Raw genomic sequence first — 20,112 nt, 5'->3', positions numbered from 1 at the left:
TTTTGGCTGTCCACCTAAAGTCATGCTAGGACCTGTTGCTGTAGGTTATGAACCTTAACTAGGCTAGTGTGGAGACAAGAAGGATGCCTGGAGCCAGGAACTATGTATGCCTCAGTAATTGCAAAAGCTATGATGCCAAGAGAAGCTCCTTTTGTTTCAGAGGCAAAATCCTCTTGGGGATAGATAAATTTAAAAGAACATAGAGAATGATAAATTAGTTCTGAGTATTGTTGAAAGATTAAAGACAAGAGCAGTATATAGCAGGTCAGTGGTTGGTGGCCACAGGATGAGGGACCTATGACACTGGGACACATGCCATTTTAATAAATCTACCTCAGCTCTGATTTGGGGAGTGGCAGGAAGGTTTGGTTAGTAAGAAATGGTAATTAAATTCAAATCACTTAAACTGAGGCATGAAAATAGCATTTGCTATTGACTGGATTATATGCCTTAAAAATTTACATGTTGCTCCTCAGATACATTGGTATTCAGAACATACAAAGAACTCAAAAAATTTAACACCAAAATCAAATAACCTAAACAATAAATGGGCAAAAAAACTAAAAAAGACACTTCTCAAAAGAAGAAATATAATGGTCAAAAAATATATGAAAAAATGTTTAACATCTCTAGCAATTAGGGAAATGCAAATTAAAATGACATTGAGATTTCATCTCTAGTCAGAATGACAAATGATAATAAATGTTGGTGAGGCTGTGTGAGGAAAAAGGTGCACTCATACAATGTCAGTAGGACTGTAAATTAGTTGCAAGTACTCTGGAAAGCAGTATGATGATTCCTTAAAAAACTAAGAATGGAACCCCCATATCCCACTTCTCAGTATATAACCAAAAGATCTAAAATCAGCATTATATGGTGACACAGCCAAATCAATGTTTATAGCAGCACAATTCACAATAGTCAAATTATGGGACAAACTTAAGTGCCCTTTGAACAGATATAGAAAATGTGAAAACACACACACACACACACACATAAAATGGATATATATATATATATATATATATATATATATATATATATAAAGATATATATATATATATATATATATATATATATAAAGATATATATATATATATATATATATATATATATATAAGATATATATTCTATACACACACACACATATATATATACATATACATACATATGCATACATATGGACTCCCTACACTCCCTACACACAATGGAGTATTACTCAGCCATAAAGAAGGATGACATTATGGCATTTGCTGGTAAATAGACAGAACTAGAGATTATGCTAAGTGAAATAAGCCAGCCCTCAAAAGTCAAAGGTTGAATGTTTACTCTGATATGTGGATACTAATCCAAAATAAGGGGAAGGGGGGATAAAGAAACAGAAAAAAGATCAATGGAGTAGATGAAGGGGATTGAAGGGGAGGGAGGAAGAAGGATAAGGAAAAAACAGTGGAATTAATCTGACCCAATTTTCCTATGTACATATATGAATATACCACAGTGAATCTCACTATTGTGTATATCCACAAGACACTAATTAAAAAAAAAAAAAAAAAAAAAATATATATATATATATATATATATATATATATATATATATATATATGACTAAAGAGCAAAAAGATCAGTAGAGGGAAGGGAACAGGGAGTGAGAGGAGGGGAGAAAGTGAAGTAAGGGGTACTAAATTAGAATCAATTATATTCTATGCTTTTATAATTCTGTCAAAATGACTTCAAATGTTATGTATAACAAGAACCAATAAAACGAAGACATTAAAAAATAAAAATAATGAATTTGCATGTTGAAACCCTAATTCCCAATGTGATAACATTTGGAGTTGGGGCATTTGGGAAGTAATTAAGGACAGATGATGCCATGGGAGGTCAAGGGGCTTCTAAATATGAATTTATGCAACACAATTCAGTCAATAGCATTTCACTCTTAGTTACCCAAAGCCATTAATTACTCTTCTCACATGCAAAGTATATTCATTCCATTCCAACAGCTCCCCAGAATTTAATTTACTCAATCATCAATTCTGAAGTCTAAAGTTCAAAGTGTCATCTAAATTGGATATGGGTGAGATTGAGGTATCATTCACCCTGAGGCAAAATTTCTCTCTAGCTATAAACTTGTGAAATCAAACACATTATATGCTTCTAAAATACAATGATTGGATAGACATGGGATAGTCACTTTATTTTGGCAGTGGGAGAGAGAGAAATGGGAAATTAAAGAATGGGTGATAGGTGCCAAGCAAGCCCATAATTTAGCAAGGCAAATTCCTTTAGATCTTAAGGCTCAAAAATAATCCTTTTTTTGCTCTATACTCTGCCTTCTGAGCCCACAGATGTGATGGTCTCAACTCTGCCTGGGTGGAGGCAAAGCCCTCAGGCACCAGGTGGCCCAATCCCTAAGGTTTTATTGGGTCAGCTTGGCTCTGCAGGGTGGCACTGAATTTGAGGCTTTGGTTGGAGGCTGTCTGGTCTGTTGAAATGGAGGTGGTGGCCCTAATGATCTCTGAATTGCCTTTGGAGTCTTCCCTTTTCTTGAAGACTAGTTCATATTTGCAGTCAAATAGTGGAGTCCTATAGGATCTAAGAGGTCCAACACCCTTCATTCATTTCAGCTTGCTTTTTTTTGACTCCTTTAGCTCAAACTAGCAGTGTCTTCACTGGTACAATTCCATCTCTATTCCTGGTTTCTGAAATCTCCTCAGGTAAATTTCTGATTTTATCACTTGCAAGTTCTACCGTCCATAAAGCACTTGAACACAGTTCAGCCAAACTATTTGTCACATTATAACAAAGAGAACCTTTCTTCCAGTTTCCAATATAATGTTCCTCATTTCCTTCAGAGCTGTCACTAGAATTGACTTTAACATTCACATTTCTAGCATGTACTTCAAAATTCTTCGAGCCTCTACCAAGAGGCTTCCCAAGCCACTCTATACTTTTAGCTATTTGTTATGGTAGCGCCATATTTCTTGATGATATATTAATTATATTATAGATTAATATATTAATCTATTCTAGAATCTGGGAAATCCAAGATCAAGGTGCAAATGATTTGGTTCCTGACTTGCAGATGGTTGATTTCACACAGCATAGAGAGCATTCTAGTGTTTTTTCTTATTATAAGGGAACTAATTCCATAAAAAAGGTCCCATACTCATGCCTTCATCTAAACCTAAATTCCTCCTAAAGGTACCATTTCTAAATACCATCAAAATGAGGGTTTAGAGTTTACACATATGAATTTGGAGTGGGGGCATAACTCAGTCTATAGCACATGCTAACTTGTTATGTAGTAATTTTATAAAATTTTATCTTCAACATTTATAAGACATGTATCACTATGACCGCATAAAATTAAAATGCATTTTTCCCACTAATAGTAGCATTATAAGATGCTAGATGCTTCCTTTATATATATATATATATATATATATATATATATATATATATATTTATTTATTTTTTAGTTTTCAGCGGATGACACAACATCTTTGTTTGTATGTGGTGCTGAGGATCGAACCCGGGCCGCACGCATGCCAGGCGAGCGCGCTACCCCTTGAGTCACATCCCCGGCCCTAGATGCTTCCTTTTTATTTGATGTCTTAAGTTAATACTTTTCTGGCAGCCATATAAACATGGAAGTGACAGATGTGAAAGAGTGTAGGGAGTCAAGGTCTTAAATTCAGGAGCCTGGATTTGAATCTCAACTATATCCAGCCAGCATATAAAACTGCACAGATAATTTAGCTTTGGCTCTCACTCATTCATAAATTACAGATGTATAATGATCTCTGTGTTAAAAGAAGTAATGTGTATGCCTTTAGCATCCATTATATGTTATCTAAAAAAAGCAAAGAATGTCTAAACCATGGGGCTATGCTGCTGAGATGATGGAGCACAAATAATAGGCAACGTGGGCAGTACAGCTGGTAGTAAAGGAGGGTCCATCATCATTTTCTCTGGAATTGGTTCACCTGCTAGAATAATACCTCTTATTTCAAAACAAAAATTTTTTTTGCATATAAAGGCCTCCAGAGGAACATTCAAGGGAAGATGTCCAATACACAAGGAAAAGAACAAGAAAAAGAAAAAAAAAAAAGCTGATGGAAGAGGACTAGCAATCTACCAGAATTGCTTCTAAAATGGAATACTACTTTTCTGTCCTATTTTCCAGAGTACTTCTAATTGATCCTGTTAGGCACATGTGGAATTTTAGAACTTATCTTTTTGCAATGCCTTATTAAAAAATCAGAAAAAGTTGGTGCTGTTTTGTGAAGTGTGTACCAATATAGGGAAGGTTGAACACTTAACTTCAGTAAACCTTATTTTTTTCAAATGGATTGACTGAAACTACTGTAATACATGGCTCTGATTATTCCTTTTTGAAAAATTTGAAGCATTACATATATTTGCTCAGATATTCAGTTCAATTTTGTAAGTAGTCTAAAGATCATTCGTACCAGTTTTCTGCTCTATAAATTTTGCAGTAGTCTTTAGCCAAAGCAATAAAGTTTGACCTGCTTAGTCTAATATCATGAACAATTTGTAATCTTCTTCTTAAAATAATACTTTAAGAAAAATTACTTTTGTGTGACCACTACTAGAATTCCATGAAAATACAGTTGTAGGATAGTTTATCAAAAGTCCCCAATGCCCAAACAAAATAACTAATTTAAAATCAGTTTGCATATTGAGTACAATCACATTGCCAGATTCTCCTAAATGTAATGATGCTTTTACTTGTTCTAGTGTTGAAACCTCAAACTTAAATTTAAAATATAGTATTCAAAGTAAGCCAAATTTAGAAAGTCAAGGATTGGATGTTTTCTCTCATATTGGATGCTAGAGAGGAAAAGGGGAAAGAAAGGTGGGGATGGGGATCTCATGAAAACTTAAAGGAGATTGATGGAGTAGAAGAAAGGGAACGGGGCAAGAGAGGAGGGAAGGGAAAAGGGAAATATTGGGGAATAACACTGGCAAAATTATACTCTTATATTGTGTGCATGTACAAATATGTAATAATAAATCCTACCATTATGTGCAATTATAATGCACCAATAAAATATGAAAAAAATAAATTTAAATGATTAAAAAAACGAAATAGAACAGATTTTAAATGTCTTTGTCACAAAGAAATGATAAGTATTTGAGGTGATGGATATGCTAATTACCTTGATTTGATCATCATATAATGTACACATATATTGAAACATCATGATTTATCCTATAAATATGTATAATTGTGTCAATTAAAAATAAAAAAACGTGTGCTGGGTTTGCAGCTCAGTAGTAGAACAATGGTTATCACACATGAGGCACTGGGTTCACTCCTCAGCACCACATATAAATAAAATAAAGGTATTGTGTCTACTTACAACTAAAAACAGTATTTAAAAATAAAAAAAATAAAAGTCTTCTAAAAACATAAAAATCAAGAAAATATAGTGTTCATGTTTTGCTTCCAAAACAGTCTTATTAACACTGATTTCTTTCTTGACCTATTTAAGAGATTTAAATGAGTGTTGTTAAGTAATTAAACATTTAGGTAACTTTCTTTAAAAATTCCTACCTGGGGGCTGGGATGTGGCTTAGAGGTAGAGTGCTTGCCTAGCATGCGTGAGGCACTGGGTTCAATTCTCAGCACCACATAAAAATAAAGGTAAACTAAATATATATATATATACATATTTAAAATATATACATATATTTAAAAAAATACCTAACTGTATTTCAATGTATTATGACAATATTATTTATACAAATTTGAGATTTTAAGACACTTCTCCACAACTTAATATATTATTTTAAAAAAACATTCTATGGTAGCTGATTCCTCTTCAGAAATCCATGCCCCCATCAGAATGGAAATTTTTGCCTAAGCATCCTCATATTAGTCTATCTTTCCTGATCCTTTCCCTCTGGGTAGAACTGACCACTCCTCACCTCATGCTCCCATTTTTATGGTAGAACATATAATACATTATTACACACACCACTCTCTCTCTCTCTCTCTCTCTCTCTCACACACACACACACACACTTCAACAAGTTCCTTGAATACAGGTTTTCTTTTATCCACTTTATGCTCCCTGAATCTAGCAGAGTACATAGGAGGTGCACAATAAATACTTTTAAAAAATACATACTTTTTAAAATCAATAAAAAGGAAAATTACTCTTAGGTTCTGAACCAGGACAATATCAGTAGACTACTGGGAGAGATGCAGAGCAGGCCTGGTACGACTGGTCAAATTTAATTTTTTTTTTTTTCCTGTACCAGGGATTGAACCCACCACGGGTGCTTTACTACTGAGCTATATCCCAACACTATTTATTTTTTACTTTGCGACAAGGTCTTGCTAAGTTGCTTAGAACCTCACTAAGTTGCTGAGGCTGGCTTTGAACCTGAGATCCTCCTGCCTCAGTCTCACAAATTGCTGGGATTACAGAAATGCACTACTGAATCCACTACTTTTAATCCTCCTGTCTCAGCTTCCCAAGTAGCTGGGATTACAGGGGTGCATCACCACACCTGGCTCAAAATTTGTATTTTAATAATGAAAATTTTGGGGGCAAAATTTTGTTATAATAGCAAAATAGTCACCTGGAAAGATGAAATTTTATTTACCTAATGTAATCCACTGTCCAGAAGAATCTGAAAGTAACTGCAAATTTGGAATAACATTTGGGTCTTTGAAAAAAGCCTAAAATACAAGTTGGAGAAGAACATGTTAGATATTTTATTATAAATAATAATAAAATCAACTTCTAAAATTACTTTAGTAAAATCTAAACTAGGAAGGACCCTTTCATATTGGTAAAGAAGTTTTATTACATTCAAATTGGAACAGCGTAAACAGCAATGTGTCTCTAAGTACAGATAAATTTGGGGAATTAATAAATGGAAAATGGTTTATAGTAAAAATTAGGAGAGTATATATTATCTGAAAACTTTATTTTCCTCCTATCTTATTTTCTGAATTAATCTCCTTAATAACCATTAATACACTGGATCTAAATCTAAAACTAACCACCCACCAATCTAAGTCTATCCAAGGGAGCACATAGCAAAGTGACAGGTTTGACTTGCTATAAACAAATTTTCTATCTGACAAAAGGCAACATTATGGGCTGAAGATTTAGCTCAGTAGTAGAGCACATGCCTAGCATGTGTAAGGCCCTGAGTTCAATCCCCAGAACCACATAAATAAATAAAATGTAAAAGGCAACATAGTAGTCAATCAAGAATTTTATTATCAAGTACTAGCAGCTGACTCTGGCTGAAAGGTAGAAGACAAATGAAAAGCATCTCAGGCAATCTACAAAACTTCAGGCTTCAGTTTACACATTTGGAATGATATAAAATCACATGAAGAATTGCTCTGATGAGGAAACTGTCACCTTTGTTGCAGCAGCCCCATAAAGCACTAGATAAAGCTATTACCACTTCTATTTCCTAAGTCTGCTTGGTGTGTTTATAAATCAAGTGTATTTATATCAGCCATAGACACTATTACTACTTGTTTCTAACCAAGCCACTACTGTGATGCTTCTGCCACCACTTTTGTCAGTGAAATGGATTCTGTGTGCATCTTAAGTTGTTCATTTCAAAATCACAGTCTTGAAATTATCACTCTGGTTGGTAACCTAGGTACCTTGCTTAATGTTCATCTCCCCTACCCTCCTTCCCTGTGTTGGAGATTGAACGCAAGGTTTCACACATGCCAATTACTCATTCTATCGCTTATGTAACTAGCCCTAGGTCTTGTGTTCTAAATGTAAGGGAGAAGATCCTTGCAATTTTGGGGGAGAGGAGGGGAGGGGAGAGTTCCACTTGGACTTCCAAAAAGCAAAGGGTCGAAATTACCCCCAAATCATAAGGGTGTTCAAAAGTGCTGGGCAGCCAGAAAATATATCAGTGATGAGCAATTTAATCAAAGAAAAACAATAGACTGAGAGAAAATATTTCCAACAAATATGATAACAAAGAGGGGGAGCTAATTCTCAATATTTTTTTTTAAAAGCTCAAAATTTGTAAGAAAAACTGACAACCTGATTTAAAGCTGTTCAAAGAATAAAAACAGGTGTGTAAAAAATGCAAATAGCCAATAATTATGAAAAGATGCTCAACTTCAAGAGCAGTGAAAGAAATGAAATCAGAAATCACATGATAACATGTTAACCCCACTACATTGCCCCCCCCCCAAAAAAAAAAGAGTGGTAAGGTTTTTTTTTTTTTTTTTCCTTTGTTTTTTCAGTTCTGGGCATTGAACCCTGGGCCTTGTGCATGCTAGGCAAGTTCTCACCGTCCTGAGTCATATCCCTAAATCCTGAGACTGGTAACTTTTGGCAAGAGTAGTAGAAAATATGCATTCTTACAAGCTGCTGTAAGTGTAAATCTTTACAACCTTTTGGGAAAGTAATGTTATTATCTTGAATAATAAAAACGTGAGTTAATTATGATCCTGCAAACTCTACTTTTGGGTTTTGAAACCACTAGCAGGCATATTTATGTATAAATCTTCTTTTTTGTAGAATTGTTTGTGGGGTCAAAATCTGGAAACCACTTCAATGTCCATCAATAGAAGCATGGTTGAATAAAATATACCAGACAGAATTCAGCTACTAGAAAAAAGCACTAAAACAAATTGTAAGCTTCCTAAGTAGTGGAACTTGCTTTTCTTACTCATTGCTATATCTGTAGTGCTTAGAATGGCCTGACATAAAGTAGTTACTCAATAAATTTTTCCTAAATGGGTATTATGACTTTGAGGGAAAAAATCATAAATATTTAAAATCTCCCTGATAATAAAAGGTAGTTAAGAGTAATGTGTATGATACTCTAACATCTATATGCACATAAAGAAAAATATGGAAGAATATATACAAACCTTTTAGATGAGGTGGTTATAGATTTGTGGAAGAAGATGGTTAAGGGGATGGAAGGTAATTTTAGATTGGGATAGAGAAATATCATTTTTTCCTATGAATTGTTCTTTATTGTTTAAATTGTTACAATAAAAACTGTTACAATAAATATTTTCCTGTTTTTAATATCCCCTTCAAGCAACCATTTTTCCTAAATAGCTTATTGAAGAAGCAATCTGTCTTACTTCTTTATCAACCACTCATTCCTCTTATCTTGCTCCTCATTTCCTTTATTTAACTAAAATATTCTTTACTTCCTAATTCTAAAATTCAATAGACATAATATGCCTGCCCTCATGGAGTTTATAGACAAAAAAGGAAGATAGTAATATGCTGTATTATTACAAAGGAATGCAAGCTATCCATGCTTGCAAAGGAGTGCTATCGATGTACATAATAGGTAGTCCTAATCTAATGGTGTTGGAAAGAAAGGTTGGTGAAAAAATTAATTAGGTTTAGAACTAAAAGGTGAGTAGGAGTTAGCTGGGCAAGAGGTATTCTGGTAAATGTTTAACAACTGACCTCCCTTCCTCTCCCTAAAGCCCTGATTTGTAACATTTACCAGTTTTCATTGTGTATTTCAAGCTGCCAGCAGTTTAACAATCAGCAAACAAAGATTATTGAAAATTTAGCAATCTAGCTCTCCTGAACTGGTTCCAGCATGCTACTAGAAAGACTAGGTGGGGAAAACGTCAAGTTTAAAGGCTCTAAAATAAGAAAGGATGGGACATTCCAATGGAGGAAAACAAAGAGGTTTAGCATAACCATAATAGGAGCTGCAATGGTCAGATGAGGGTAGGAGTTAAACTGGACCTTGTAGTCAAGTGAAGAATCTTGACCTAAAAACTATCTAAATCTTGGTCAGAATTTTGATCTAAAGGCAGTGGGAAGACACAAAAAAATTTGTTATCAGAGGACAGAGTGATTAAATCATATTTTTAAAAGTTCATTCTAGTTTCAGTTTGGACAGTGAATTGAAGGGCTATAAAGAGACTATTCAGGAGTGAGATTCTGTTGGCAGAAGCATTGATGTTCACAGCAGTCAAGGTGCTAGCTAGTGGGAAATGGATGGATTTGTTATTTAGGGGGAAGGAGTTGGGGGGAGAGAAATCAAAGGTGATTCTTGAGATTATTTTGTGAAATAATTAGAATGAATGTTATGCCATCAGAAAGACAATGATGAGAAGCCAGGCACTGTGTTGCAGACCTGTAATTTCTTACTTGGGAGGCTGAGGCAGAAAGATCACAAGTTTGAGGCCAGCCTGGGGAATTTAGGGAGAACCTATCTAAAAATAATAAAAAGGGTGTGGGTATAGTTCAGGGGTAGAGTGCTGGTGTAGCATGTGTGGGGACCTGGGTTTAATCTCCAGTACCATTAGGGAGAAAGTGGGGGCAGGGGTTGGAGGATAGAGAAGGAGAGGGGGGAGAGGGAAAGGGAAAGGGAAAAGGAGAAAATAAAGAGAATCAGGTGTGAGAGGTGTGAATTATTTATGTCTACATGAAGCTAAGCAAGAGGAAGTTTCTATTCTCATGGAATTTACATTCTATTGGTGGGAAGTAAAGAGTAAACACATTAAAAAAAAAAAAGAGGCCTGCACACCTATAATCCCAGCAACCCAAGAGGTTGAGGCAGGAGGACCGCAAGTTCAAGGCCAGCAACTTAATAAGATCCTACTCAAAATAAAAAAAATAAAAATAAAAAGGTCTGGGGATATAGCTCAGTGGTAAAGCACCCCTGGGTTCAATCCTCAGTACCTTTTTTTTTAATTAAAAAAAAAAAAAAGGTATTATATTTGCCTGATTTATTTTTTTAAAAATCCTTAAAATTATTCCTTAAAAATTCTATCCTTATTGCTTTTTGAAGACTTTCAAATTGAAAGTATTTGTGCAACTATTTTAATTTACATAATAATACATTTTGCAGAGGACACATGGCTGAAATTAACTTCAATTAACACTGGTTTTGGAGGAGCATTTAAAAAAAATTTTTTTATACTTCTGGGATTTGAACTCAGGGCCTCACACATGCTAGGCAAGAACTCTACTACTGAGCTATATCCCCGGCCCTTAACATTGGTTTTTGAATACCTTATAGGCCTTCTGAAAGAACTATTTTAAAAGAGAGAAATCTAATTCAGATTCAGTCATTATTCCTGGGAGTTATTAACTTCAGATCACATTTTAGATGTCATAAATTGAATTAGACCAACTGCTCTGCAACAAGTTAACCTACAGCTAATGTAAATAAATTTTTATAAAGTCCCCTTAAATAAAGCAGTGTAAGTTGTATTACTGAAATTATAATTATACATCTAAAATGGTTTTTAAAAAATATTGTTCTTATATGTGTAAATTTTTGATTTGTTACAGAATTTCCAGTGAGGCATTAGAAAGGATTTTCTGTGTCACAGCTTTCAGAGAACTGATGAGATCTGGAAAAATATTAGATGATTCATAAATGAGTAAAAATAAAGATATTTAATAAAGGAATAAATAAATTAATAACAAAGATATCAATGTCAAATGTGCATTTTAAATAAATTTGTTTCATAATGTAATGTAAGATATTGACTATATTACCTACCTGGCTGGTTTCTAATTCAATATCAATCCTCTCTTCCTTAAATAATTCTGATTTTATTGGGGATAGCTATGTATTCAGTTAAATCTATTTCTTTGCCTCCCTGGGATTTGGTAATATACTTAAGTTCTGGTCATGAGATGAAAGCACAAGGGTTGTGCAGCCATTTTGGAAAGCTCTGCAAATTAAAAGCCTTCTTTGCCAGTTGCTGTGCAAAATTCCCCTCATAATATCTAGTACAATAGTGAGGATGCCAATACTATATATTGAGGCTATAGCTCGCTTAACGCCAAATTAGACATTGTACTCAACTACCTAGAATACTGCCACTTGGGTGCACCTCTTGTTAAGCATGCCTAACACTAAACTTAAGTTTCCTTATTTAATCTATATTTCCTATGATTTAATAGCATCAATCAGCTTCTCCAGCCAACCAAGACAGAAACATGGGATTAATTCATCCTGTATGTCCCTCTTTCCCTTATTCTCAAGAACTTATTAGTCCTTCAACATTTCTCCTGAACAGCTCTCCTCACCATTCAAATGTTAGTCTTAATTCAGGACATTACCATATACTGTTTAGAGGACAATGGTTCATTTTGTTTCCCTCTTTGTCTATTCTTTTGTACAGATGTAGGAACTAAAGAAGTTTGCTAGATATATATTTCCTTCCTTGAATTCATTTACTACCTTACAAATGAACTTTTAAAACATAACTTGTTTTTAAGTTGAAAGGGGACATTCAAAATCTGGAATTCTTGTTTAAGCAATAACTTTTGTTCATTTAACAAGTCTGTGCAGTAGAAAGAGTATGGCATTTAAAATAAAAATCTCTTTGCTGGGCATTCTCAGACAAATTACTTAACTTTTCTGAATTGGTAGTTTTCTCAGCTATAAAACGGGGGTCAAAACAGCAATCTTGGGGTTGAAGTTGTAGCTCAATGGTAGAGTGCTTGCCTAGCATATGGGAGGCCCCGGGTTCAAACCTCAGCATCACATTAAAGGAAAAAAAAAACAGGGCTGGGTGGTGGCTCAGTGGCAGAGTGGTTGCCTCACACATGTGAGGCACTGGGTTCAACCCTCAGCTCCACATAAAGTAAAATAAAGATATAGAAAAAATTATTAAAAAACCCACCAATCTTACCACATTGTTGTAAAGATTAGTGATAAATGCGTTAAAAATGCTGGAAGCTAAATCTAGCACACAGGAATCACTACTGCTCTAGAAGAATTCCTTATAATGTATGATGGACAAATGTTAGTAACAATAATAACACTATATGCCAAGCGTTTTTGCTAAACATGTCATATGCTGCCTCATTTAATCTTCAGAACAGTCAATATAATTTCTATATTCAAAATACTTATCAAACACGTATTATACATGAAGCACTGTGATTATTTTGCAGAAAGGTAAATGGAGGTTTTTCAAGGAAGGTTATTAAGTAACTTGCCCAATGTCACATAGCTTATGAGTGGCAGAGTTGGAATTTGAACCCACAGCTAATTAAAAGACCAAATCAAGGGAGAATCCAAGTTTTATAGAGCTTGGGGCTTTAAACAGTTTTATGAGCTCTAAGAATACAAAAACATCTTATTTTTGAAATATTTTAAAAAACATATGACCATGAGCATACTGCTTGAGTCTCTCAGTATTTTGCAAGTGAAGAAGTTGGTCAATGAGAAGTACTCATTTGTTTCAAGCCACACAAGATTGTGCAAGCCTACAGTCCTAGGTACAAGAGAAGCTGAGACAGGAGAAGCAAGAGAGCCCTGGAATTTGAGACTAGCCTGGGGAAAATAGTAAGACCCTGTCTGGGGGGTGGGGGGGGAAGATGTATTAGCTTCGGGGTAAATCCCCTCTGGGTCATCTCTTAGCCACAAGTTTTATTTACATCCAAATTAGTTATTTGAATACAAATGAGTGTATATTTGTTTGAACTAAAATCTAGGCATAACACTGTTCTGCCTCATGGGAATAAAAATAAGGATAAACAAACATGAAGAATTTCAAAATTAGAAAAAAATTGTTTGGAATTATGGAAATATGTTGTATTTTATGGATAATCTGTTGAAAATCTCAATCTATTAAACAACCAAAAAAAAAAAATTCTATAACCTCCTTAATAAAATCTTCCCCCAAGTCAATGCCCTTTTGTTGGGGTGATCTTTTTCTCTGTGTCTAGGACATCTTCTATGTCCTCCATCAATATAATTATTTGATTGTATACAGATTTTTTGTGTTGTTGTTAATTTCTAGTTTCCCAAACTGTATATACCTTCTAATCTGGGGTCAGGTCTCTTTACCTTTTTATCACACAGTAAGTATTAAACAAATATGTATGTATGTGTGTGTGTGTATGTGTATATATATATTTGTACTGGGGATTAACTCCAGGGTAGCTTTACCACTGAGTTACATCCCCAAACTTTTAAATTTTTTTGTTATTTTTGAGATAAGGTCTTGCTAAATTGTTGAGCCCAGCCTTAAACCTGTGATCTTCCTGCCTCAGCCTACCAAATCACAGATGGGTACCGCTACCCCAGGCTCAACAAATATTTTTTTCCATATTTTTTATTGGTGCACTGTAGCTGTATATAGTGGTGGAATTTCAACAAATATTCCTTGAATAAATGAGTTAAATAAAATTTTTTATAGCACTCTAAAATTCAGCAGATTAAAATTTTTTACTTTTTTCTAAAAAAAGTTGAATGACAATAGTGGTTTAATTAAAAACTATAAAAAGTTATAAAAACCTAATCATAACTATTCATAAATGTCATTAATAGTAGCATTGTATTATAACATCATTATAACACTATTTTAGAGAAAGGGAAATAGACAACCAGTTTACCCTGTTAGGGGTTCAACAATATCCCCTCAAAATTTTTGTCCTTCTTGAAACTTCAGAAAGTGACCTTAGTTGAAAATAGGGTTGCTGTAGATGTTATTAGTGAAGATAAGATTATATTAGAGTAGGTGGGTTCTTAACTCAGTATGAATGGTGTCCTTAGAAGAGAGGAGACACAGACACAAGAGGGGAGAGAGACATGTGACTTTGATAGAAGTGGAGTTTAAAGTGCCATGTTGTAAACCAGAGAATGCCAAGGATTACTGGTAACTATCAGAAAGTAGAAAGAGGCAAGGAAGTACTCCTGTATAGGTTTCAGAAGAACCATAATTCTACCTTGATCTCCGACTTCTAGCCTCCAGAACTCTGAGACCATCTGACCTAGTGTTTCCTCTTGTTCACTGCACTTATCACTGTAGGAAGTGATCTAATTTTGTTTATTGGCAGTCTTTCCAAGGGTTCATAAGATCCTCAAAAGCTGGGCTCTTGCCTTGGTCCTCCTTGTATCCCTAGCACTTGAGGAAATTCCTAGTACACTCCAGGTCCTCAGAAAGTGTAAGAGCAAGTAAATGAATTATGCCAACTATAAAAGACTTTAGTTTATAGCTGTTCAAAGGACATGAACAGCAAAGAATAAGGGTAATTTCACAAACCCTACCAATATTTTCCAATTGATTGAGGAGTGGAAAAAAAGATGGAAAATAATGGGACTAATTTTAATAAGCACATCAAAACTTATTGTTTGTTCTTTTTGTTTGATACTGAGGATTAACCCCAGGAGTGCTTTACTATTAAACCCCATTCCCAGCCCTTATTGTGGCTTGTGTCTGTAATCCCAGCTAATTGAGAGGCTGAGGTGGGAGGCCAGCCTAGGCTTCATAGCCAACCCCACCTATTATGTTAAAGGGCTGGGGATGTGGCTCTGTGGTACAGCATTTGCCTGGCATGTCATGCCCTGGGTTGGATCTGCAGCATCACAAAAAATGAAAAATAAGGTAAAAACAGATGTATAATCAAAGTAGTCACCCCTAGGTAAAGTCTTATTCGAGTCACCGTGTCATTGCTCAAAACTTTTTTGGTAAATTCCTTATTTGGAACTGGTGTTAGGGCCTGAAACCCAGTTCTCAGGGTGGCTACGATTTTGAGAAACGAGCAAAAATAATTAGGAGCTAAGCCTAGTAAATAAAGTCAATGATAAAGCTGAGTAGTAACATTAAGAAACGAGGTGTACCTACTAAAAAAACAAAATTCCCCAAATTGGAAAGGTTCTTTAAGGCAGGATCATGAAGGTAGAAAAAGAATAAGTTAAATTAAGAATAAATTTATGGTAGTGGGAAATGTAAAAATTCCTCTAAAAAATGTCATTGACACCTTTTATTACTCCCCATCTCCAAGAAAATGACGTCACTAAGGAATGGCGGTGTTCGTAAGAATCCATGCTGACGTGTGGGAAAGTTAAAAATCAGCAGTGACCCAAGAACTCTCCGAACCCCATACCAACCATAACGAAATCATCCTTCCGATAGGCTTGAAAGGTCTGGTCAAACCCGAACGCCTGGGCCTTGATTCTGCCCAGCATGGACCTGGAGCAGAGAGGATAAAAGAGTCAGCTTGGGACTGGCAAACTCTCACGGCGCAAAATACACGGGTCCTACCCACAGTATCCACCCTGCCCTAGTGTTACAGCTGCTTCAGAGTTTCTTTCACTCAGTATGAGGCCGACTCTGCTTAGACGCCCTCGACGCCCGGCCAGCGTCTGTCCCGCGCTTCCTCCACAGCAGCGAAGGCCGAGGAGCTCTTGTCTCCCCGTTCCTCGGTCCCTCACCACTGGCGGAGCCGGCTGGTGGTGTCTGAGGCGCTCAGAGATGGGAAGGTCTTCTGAGGCAGAAACCTGAAGTAGTAGCCGCCCAAGTCCCCAGGTTCCCCAGCCGCCATCGTGCTAATGACTGCACGAAAGGAGCCGTTTCCATAGAGACGCGGCGGCCGTCGGGGCGGGGCCACGGCGCAGGGGCGGGGCTACGCGTCTACCGAGAGCGCAGGCAGGTCCGCCAGGCGGGGCCAAAAGAGGAGGAAAAGCAGTTTGGTTTTCCAAGGAGTTTGCTCCAGGATTACGACCCGCACCCTTCTTGAACCCCAGGCTTATCGGTTATGGGAACTGGGGGTCGAGGATAGAGCAACACTCTCGATAGATGCTTGTTGACATTACTTCATTTTTTTTTTTTTTTATACTGGGGATCAAACTCAAGAGGGTCGCTAGACCCTGAGCCACATCTCCAGCCCTATTGTGTATTTTATTTAGAAACAGGGTCTCACTGAGTTGCTTAGCGCCTCGCTTTTGCTGAGGCTGGCTTTGAACTTGCGATCCTTCTGTCTTAGCTTCCCAAGCCGCTGGGATTACAGGCATGTGCTACCCGGCCTGGATGACATTACCTCTTAATAATTACTCAGCACAGGTTAATGTCCTACTCTCAAACACTACAAACTCAGATTTACAATTATCTAAGTTTGATGACTCAAAAGTTAATGAAAAAATTCCGTATTCATTAGATTTACTATTTTGTAAGATAAATGTCTATGTGACTACTGTGTCTAGTACTACTGATACTATCTGCCTCTCTCTTTTTGTTATATCTGAAAGGCTAAAATATGTTTCCGTATATACGCTGCACTACAACATCCTGATTAATAAGAGTCACAGTATTTGTTTTCTACTGAAAATTGCCTTTTGTATAGTTTTGTGAGGTTTTTTTTTTTTTTTTTTTTTTTTTTGCTTGTTTGTTTTGGTCTAGTAGTGGTTCATTGGGGAGCTCTTTTTTTTACCTCTTTACTTCCTCTCCTTTCCTCCCTGTTCATTTAGAACTGATCTTGAGGGGCTGGAGCCATAGCTCAGTGTTAGAACTAGCATGCACAAGGCCCTGGATTTGATCCCAAGCACCTAGAGGAAAACAACCTTATCTTGATTATTTCTTAGCAGCAGCAGCAACAGGAGACAGGGGTTGGGGGAGGGTAAAGAAACACAGAGAATCATTCTGTTTTGTTCTTTAGCATTCCAACCCATTTCCATACCACAGTTTAGCCTTTTGGTTTATTTCCAATTCGAGATTATTAGGAAAGCTGCTATGAACTTTCGTATGTATATCTCTCTTTTTTTGTGTGTCCCCTCCCCACTCCTCAGTATGTCCTTTAATGACTTGCATACTTACTTCTTTTACAAATATATCCAGGATTGGAATTGCTCAGTTATACAATAAAAACATGTTTTACTAGACACTGACAATTCCCCCCCCACCCCCAAATAATCAGTTTACACTCCAAATAGCAGTACATGAGATTTCCAGTGGTTCAACATTCTTGCCAAAGTCAGTCTTAAAATTTAATCTATTCTGGAGAGGTTGTATTAATTTCCCATTGTGATTTGTAATTTGCTTTTCCTTGATAGCTAATGTTTTGAGCAACTTTTTATAGACTTATTGGCTGTTTGGATATCTTCTCTGGTGAAGTACTTCTTCAAGTGTTTTGTCCAGGCTGTCAGTCTTTCTCTTATTAATTTTTATGAAGTTTTTAATAGTCTGGGTGTGAGTTCATTGCCAGATATATATATTGCAGATATTTTCTCTGCCTGTAATTTGTGTATAGCTTTGGTGCTCAGAAATTCTTAATTTTAATGAAGTATAATTTATTACCTTTTTCTTTTATGTGTCAAGTTTAATTTCTGCTTAAACAAAGTCATGAGTATAGTTTCATATTTATGTCCACAATCCATCTAAAAATAATTTTCTTTAAACTCAAGGTTATTTTCCATATTGGTTTCCAGTTGGCCCAGCCTATATATTGATAAAACCATTTATAACCCACTGAATTGCATGGGTTTTCCATTTATATTTTAGTTTATTTTTTCTGGTACTGGAGGTTGAACTAAGGGGCACTCTACCTCTGAGCTACATACCCAGCCCTTTTTATTTTTATTTTGAAATAGGGTATCATTAAATTGCTGAGGCTGGCCTCAAACTTGTGATCTTTTTGCCTTAGCCTCCCAAGTAGCTAGGATTTTAGGTATAAGACACCAGGCCCAGATTTATTATTTTTAAATAAATCAAGTGACTTTTTCTGGACAGTTTGTCCATTGGACTGTCCTTGCATCAATATTGCATTGTTTTAAGTACTGTAGCTTTATAAAAAGACCTAATATCTGAGGATGTGAAGCATCTAGCTTTGTTATTTTTTCTTCAAAATTGCATATTTTGGAGGGGCTGGGATTGTAGCTCAGTGGTAGAACACGTGCCTAGCACGTGTGAGGCACTGGGTTCGATTCTCAGCACCACATATAAATAAATAAAATAAAGGTTAATCAACAACTAAAAAAAAATTTAAAAAATTGCATATTGTGGAGAGCAGGCACAAACTGATAAATGAACTGTGCTAATAAGAATGCCCTTCTGTGAATTTATCAAATTAATCAGAAGGACATGGATGAGTGGGTGTATCAAAGTCAAATTGTAAAAACCAGGCCCACAAGCTTATTGAACATACCAGACCATCAAATGATGGAACCCTCTCACTTGAGACCCATAAAAGGAGGGGCACCCTGAGATGGACATGGCAGTACCTTGACCCTGTCACCTGGTCACTTGTCATGAGCCTTGCCCAGGAAAATCACCATAGCAATGAACCTTCAAATCTCTGTCCTTGGGTTTTAGCAGAGTGCAGTTTCTTCTGCTCATGATGACCATTCAAATCCCAATCCAAGCTGACATTTCAAGCTGACTGTGAAACTGCCATCTGTTTGGATCTTGGTCTAGAATGAGTTCTTGTGCTTTGACATCTCTGTGCCCTGAAAAAGTTGTTTTACTGGTTCATAATCTTATCTGACCACCTACAGTGATTCTTTGCATTCATATCTGCTCTCTGCCTTTGCTCTTAGTTCAATCTTCTGAACTCCTGTGACCTGGCCACCTTAACCCTTTCTTAGTCTTTCTGAAACCTATATATAATTGTGTATAAAGTGTGATTTGTGGATGTGTGATTTGAGTGTTACAGATATTAGAAATTAAGATTGGAGGGGCTGAGGCTGTAGCTCAATGGTAAGTGCTTGCCTCACGTGTATGAGGCACTGGGTTCAATCTTCAGCACCACATAAAAACAAATAAAGATACTTTGTGTTAATTTACAACTAAATAAATTTTTTTTTTAAAAAAGATTGGAATATGATTGCCATGATTGCTTTGCTTATGACTACCAAGTGACCAACAAGTATTCAGTGGACTACCACTGATAAAAAGAGGATAGCCTGTGACTTTATTGTTATTCAATAAATTCTGATATTGTGGAGAGACAGAAACATGTTTAGTGTATGTTAATGACATAGCACACTCACAACCATATGTTATTACCTTTGCATTTTCATATAAGTCTTAAACAGATTTTATCATTTTCCATGAAAGAAATTGGACAGAATTTTGATAGGAATTGCATTGACATATTATATAAGTAAATTTTGGGGAGTACTCAACATTGTAACAATATTGAATCTTCCAATCTATTATAAATAAGATATATCTTCATTCAGCTCTTTAATTTCTCTCAACCATAACTTAGGAGTATTCAGTAGAAGAGTCTCGGCATCTTTCTGATTTTATTTTGTGTTACTTTAACAAAATAGCTGAAACTGGGTATGTTATAAGTAAAGAGGCCTATTTGGCTCATGATTCTGGTGCTGGAAGATTCAAACCATATG

At 35.9% G+C, this 20,112-nt stretch overlaps 1 protein-coding gene across 2 annotated transcripts in view; it reads right to left on the bottom strand.

Annotated features, from left to right (window-relative positions):
* Cfap300 (cilia and flagella associated protein 300) overlaps nt 1–16,313 on the bottom strand; it is a 37,590-nt gene extending 21,277 nt beyond the window's left edge. For both annotated transcript variants that reach the window (XM_027930460.2, XM_071616645.1), the window contains exons 1-3: nt 16,204–16,313; nt 15,880–15,961; nt 6,646–6,721 (exon numbers count right to left, since the gene is read on the bottom strand). In XM_027930460.2, the coding sequence (XP_027786261.1) occupies nt 6,646–6,721; nt 15,880–15,961; nt 16,204–16,313 (268 nt within the window). The remainder of the gene's footprint in view (nt 1–6,645; nt 6,722–15,879; nt 15,962–16,203) is intronic.
* Between the last annotated feature and the right edge of the window lie 3,799 nt (nt 16,314–20,112).

Source organism: Marmota flaviventris, chromosome 9, assembly GCF_047511675.1.
Source record: "Marmota flaviventris isolate mMarFla1 chromosome 9, mMarFla1.hap1, whole genome shotgun sequence".
Lineage (NCBI taxonomy): Eukaryota > Metazoa > Chordata > Mammalia > Rodentia > Sciuridae > Marmota > Marmota flaviventris.
This window is presented reverse-complemented; position numbering and strand designations above follow the sequence as displayed.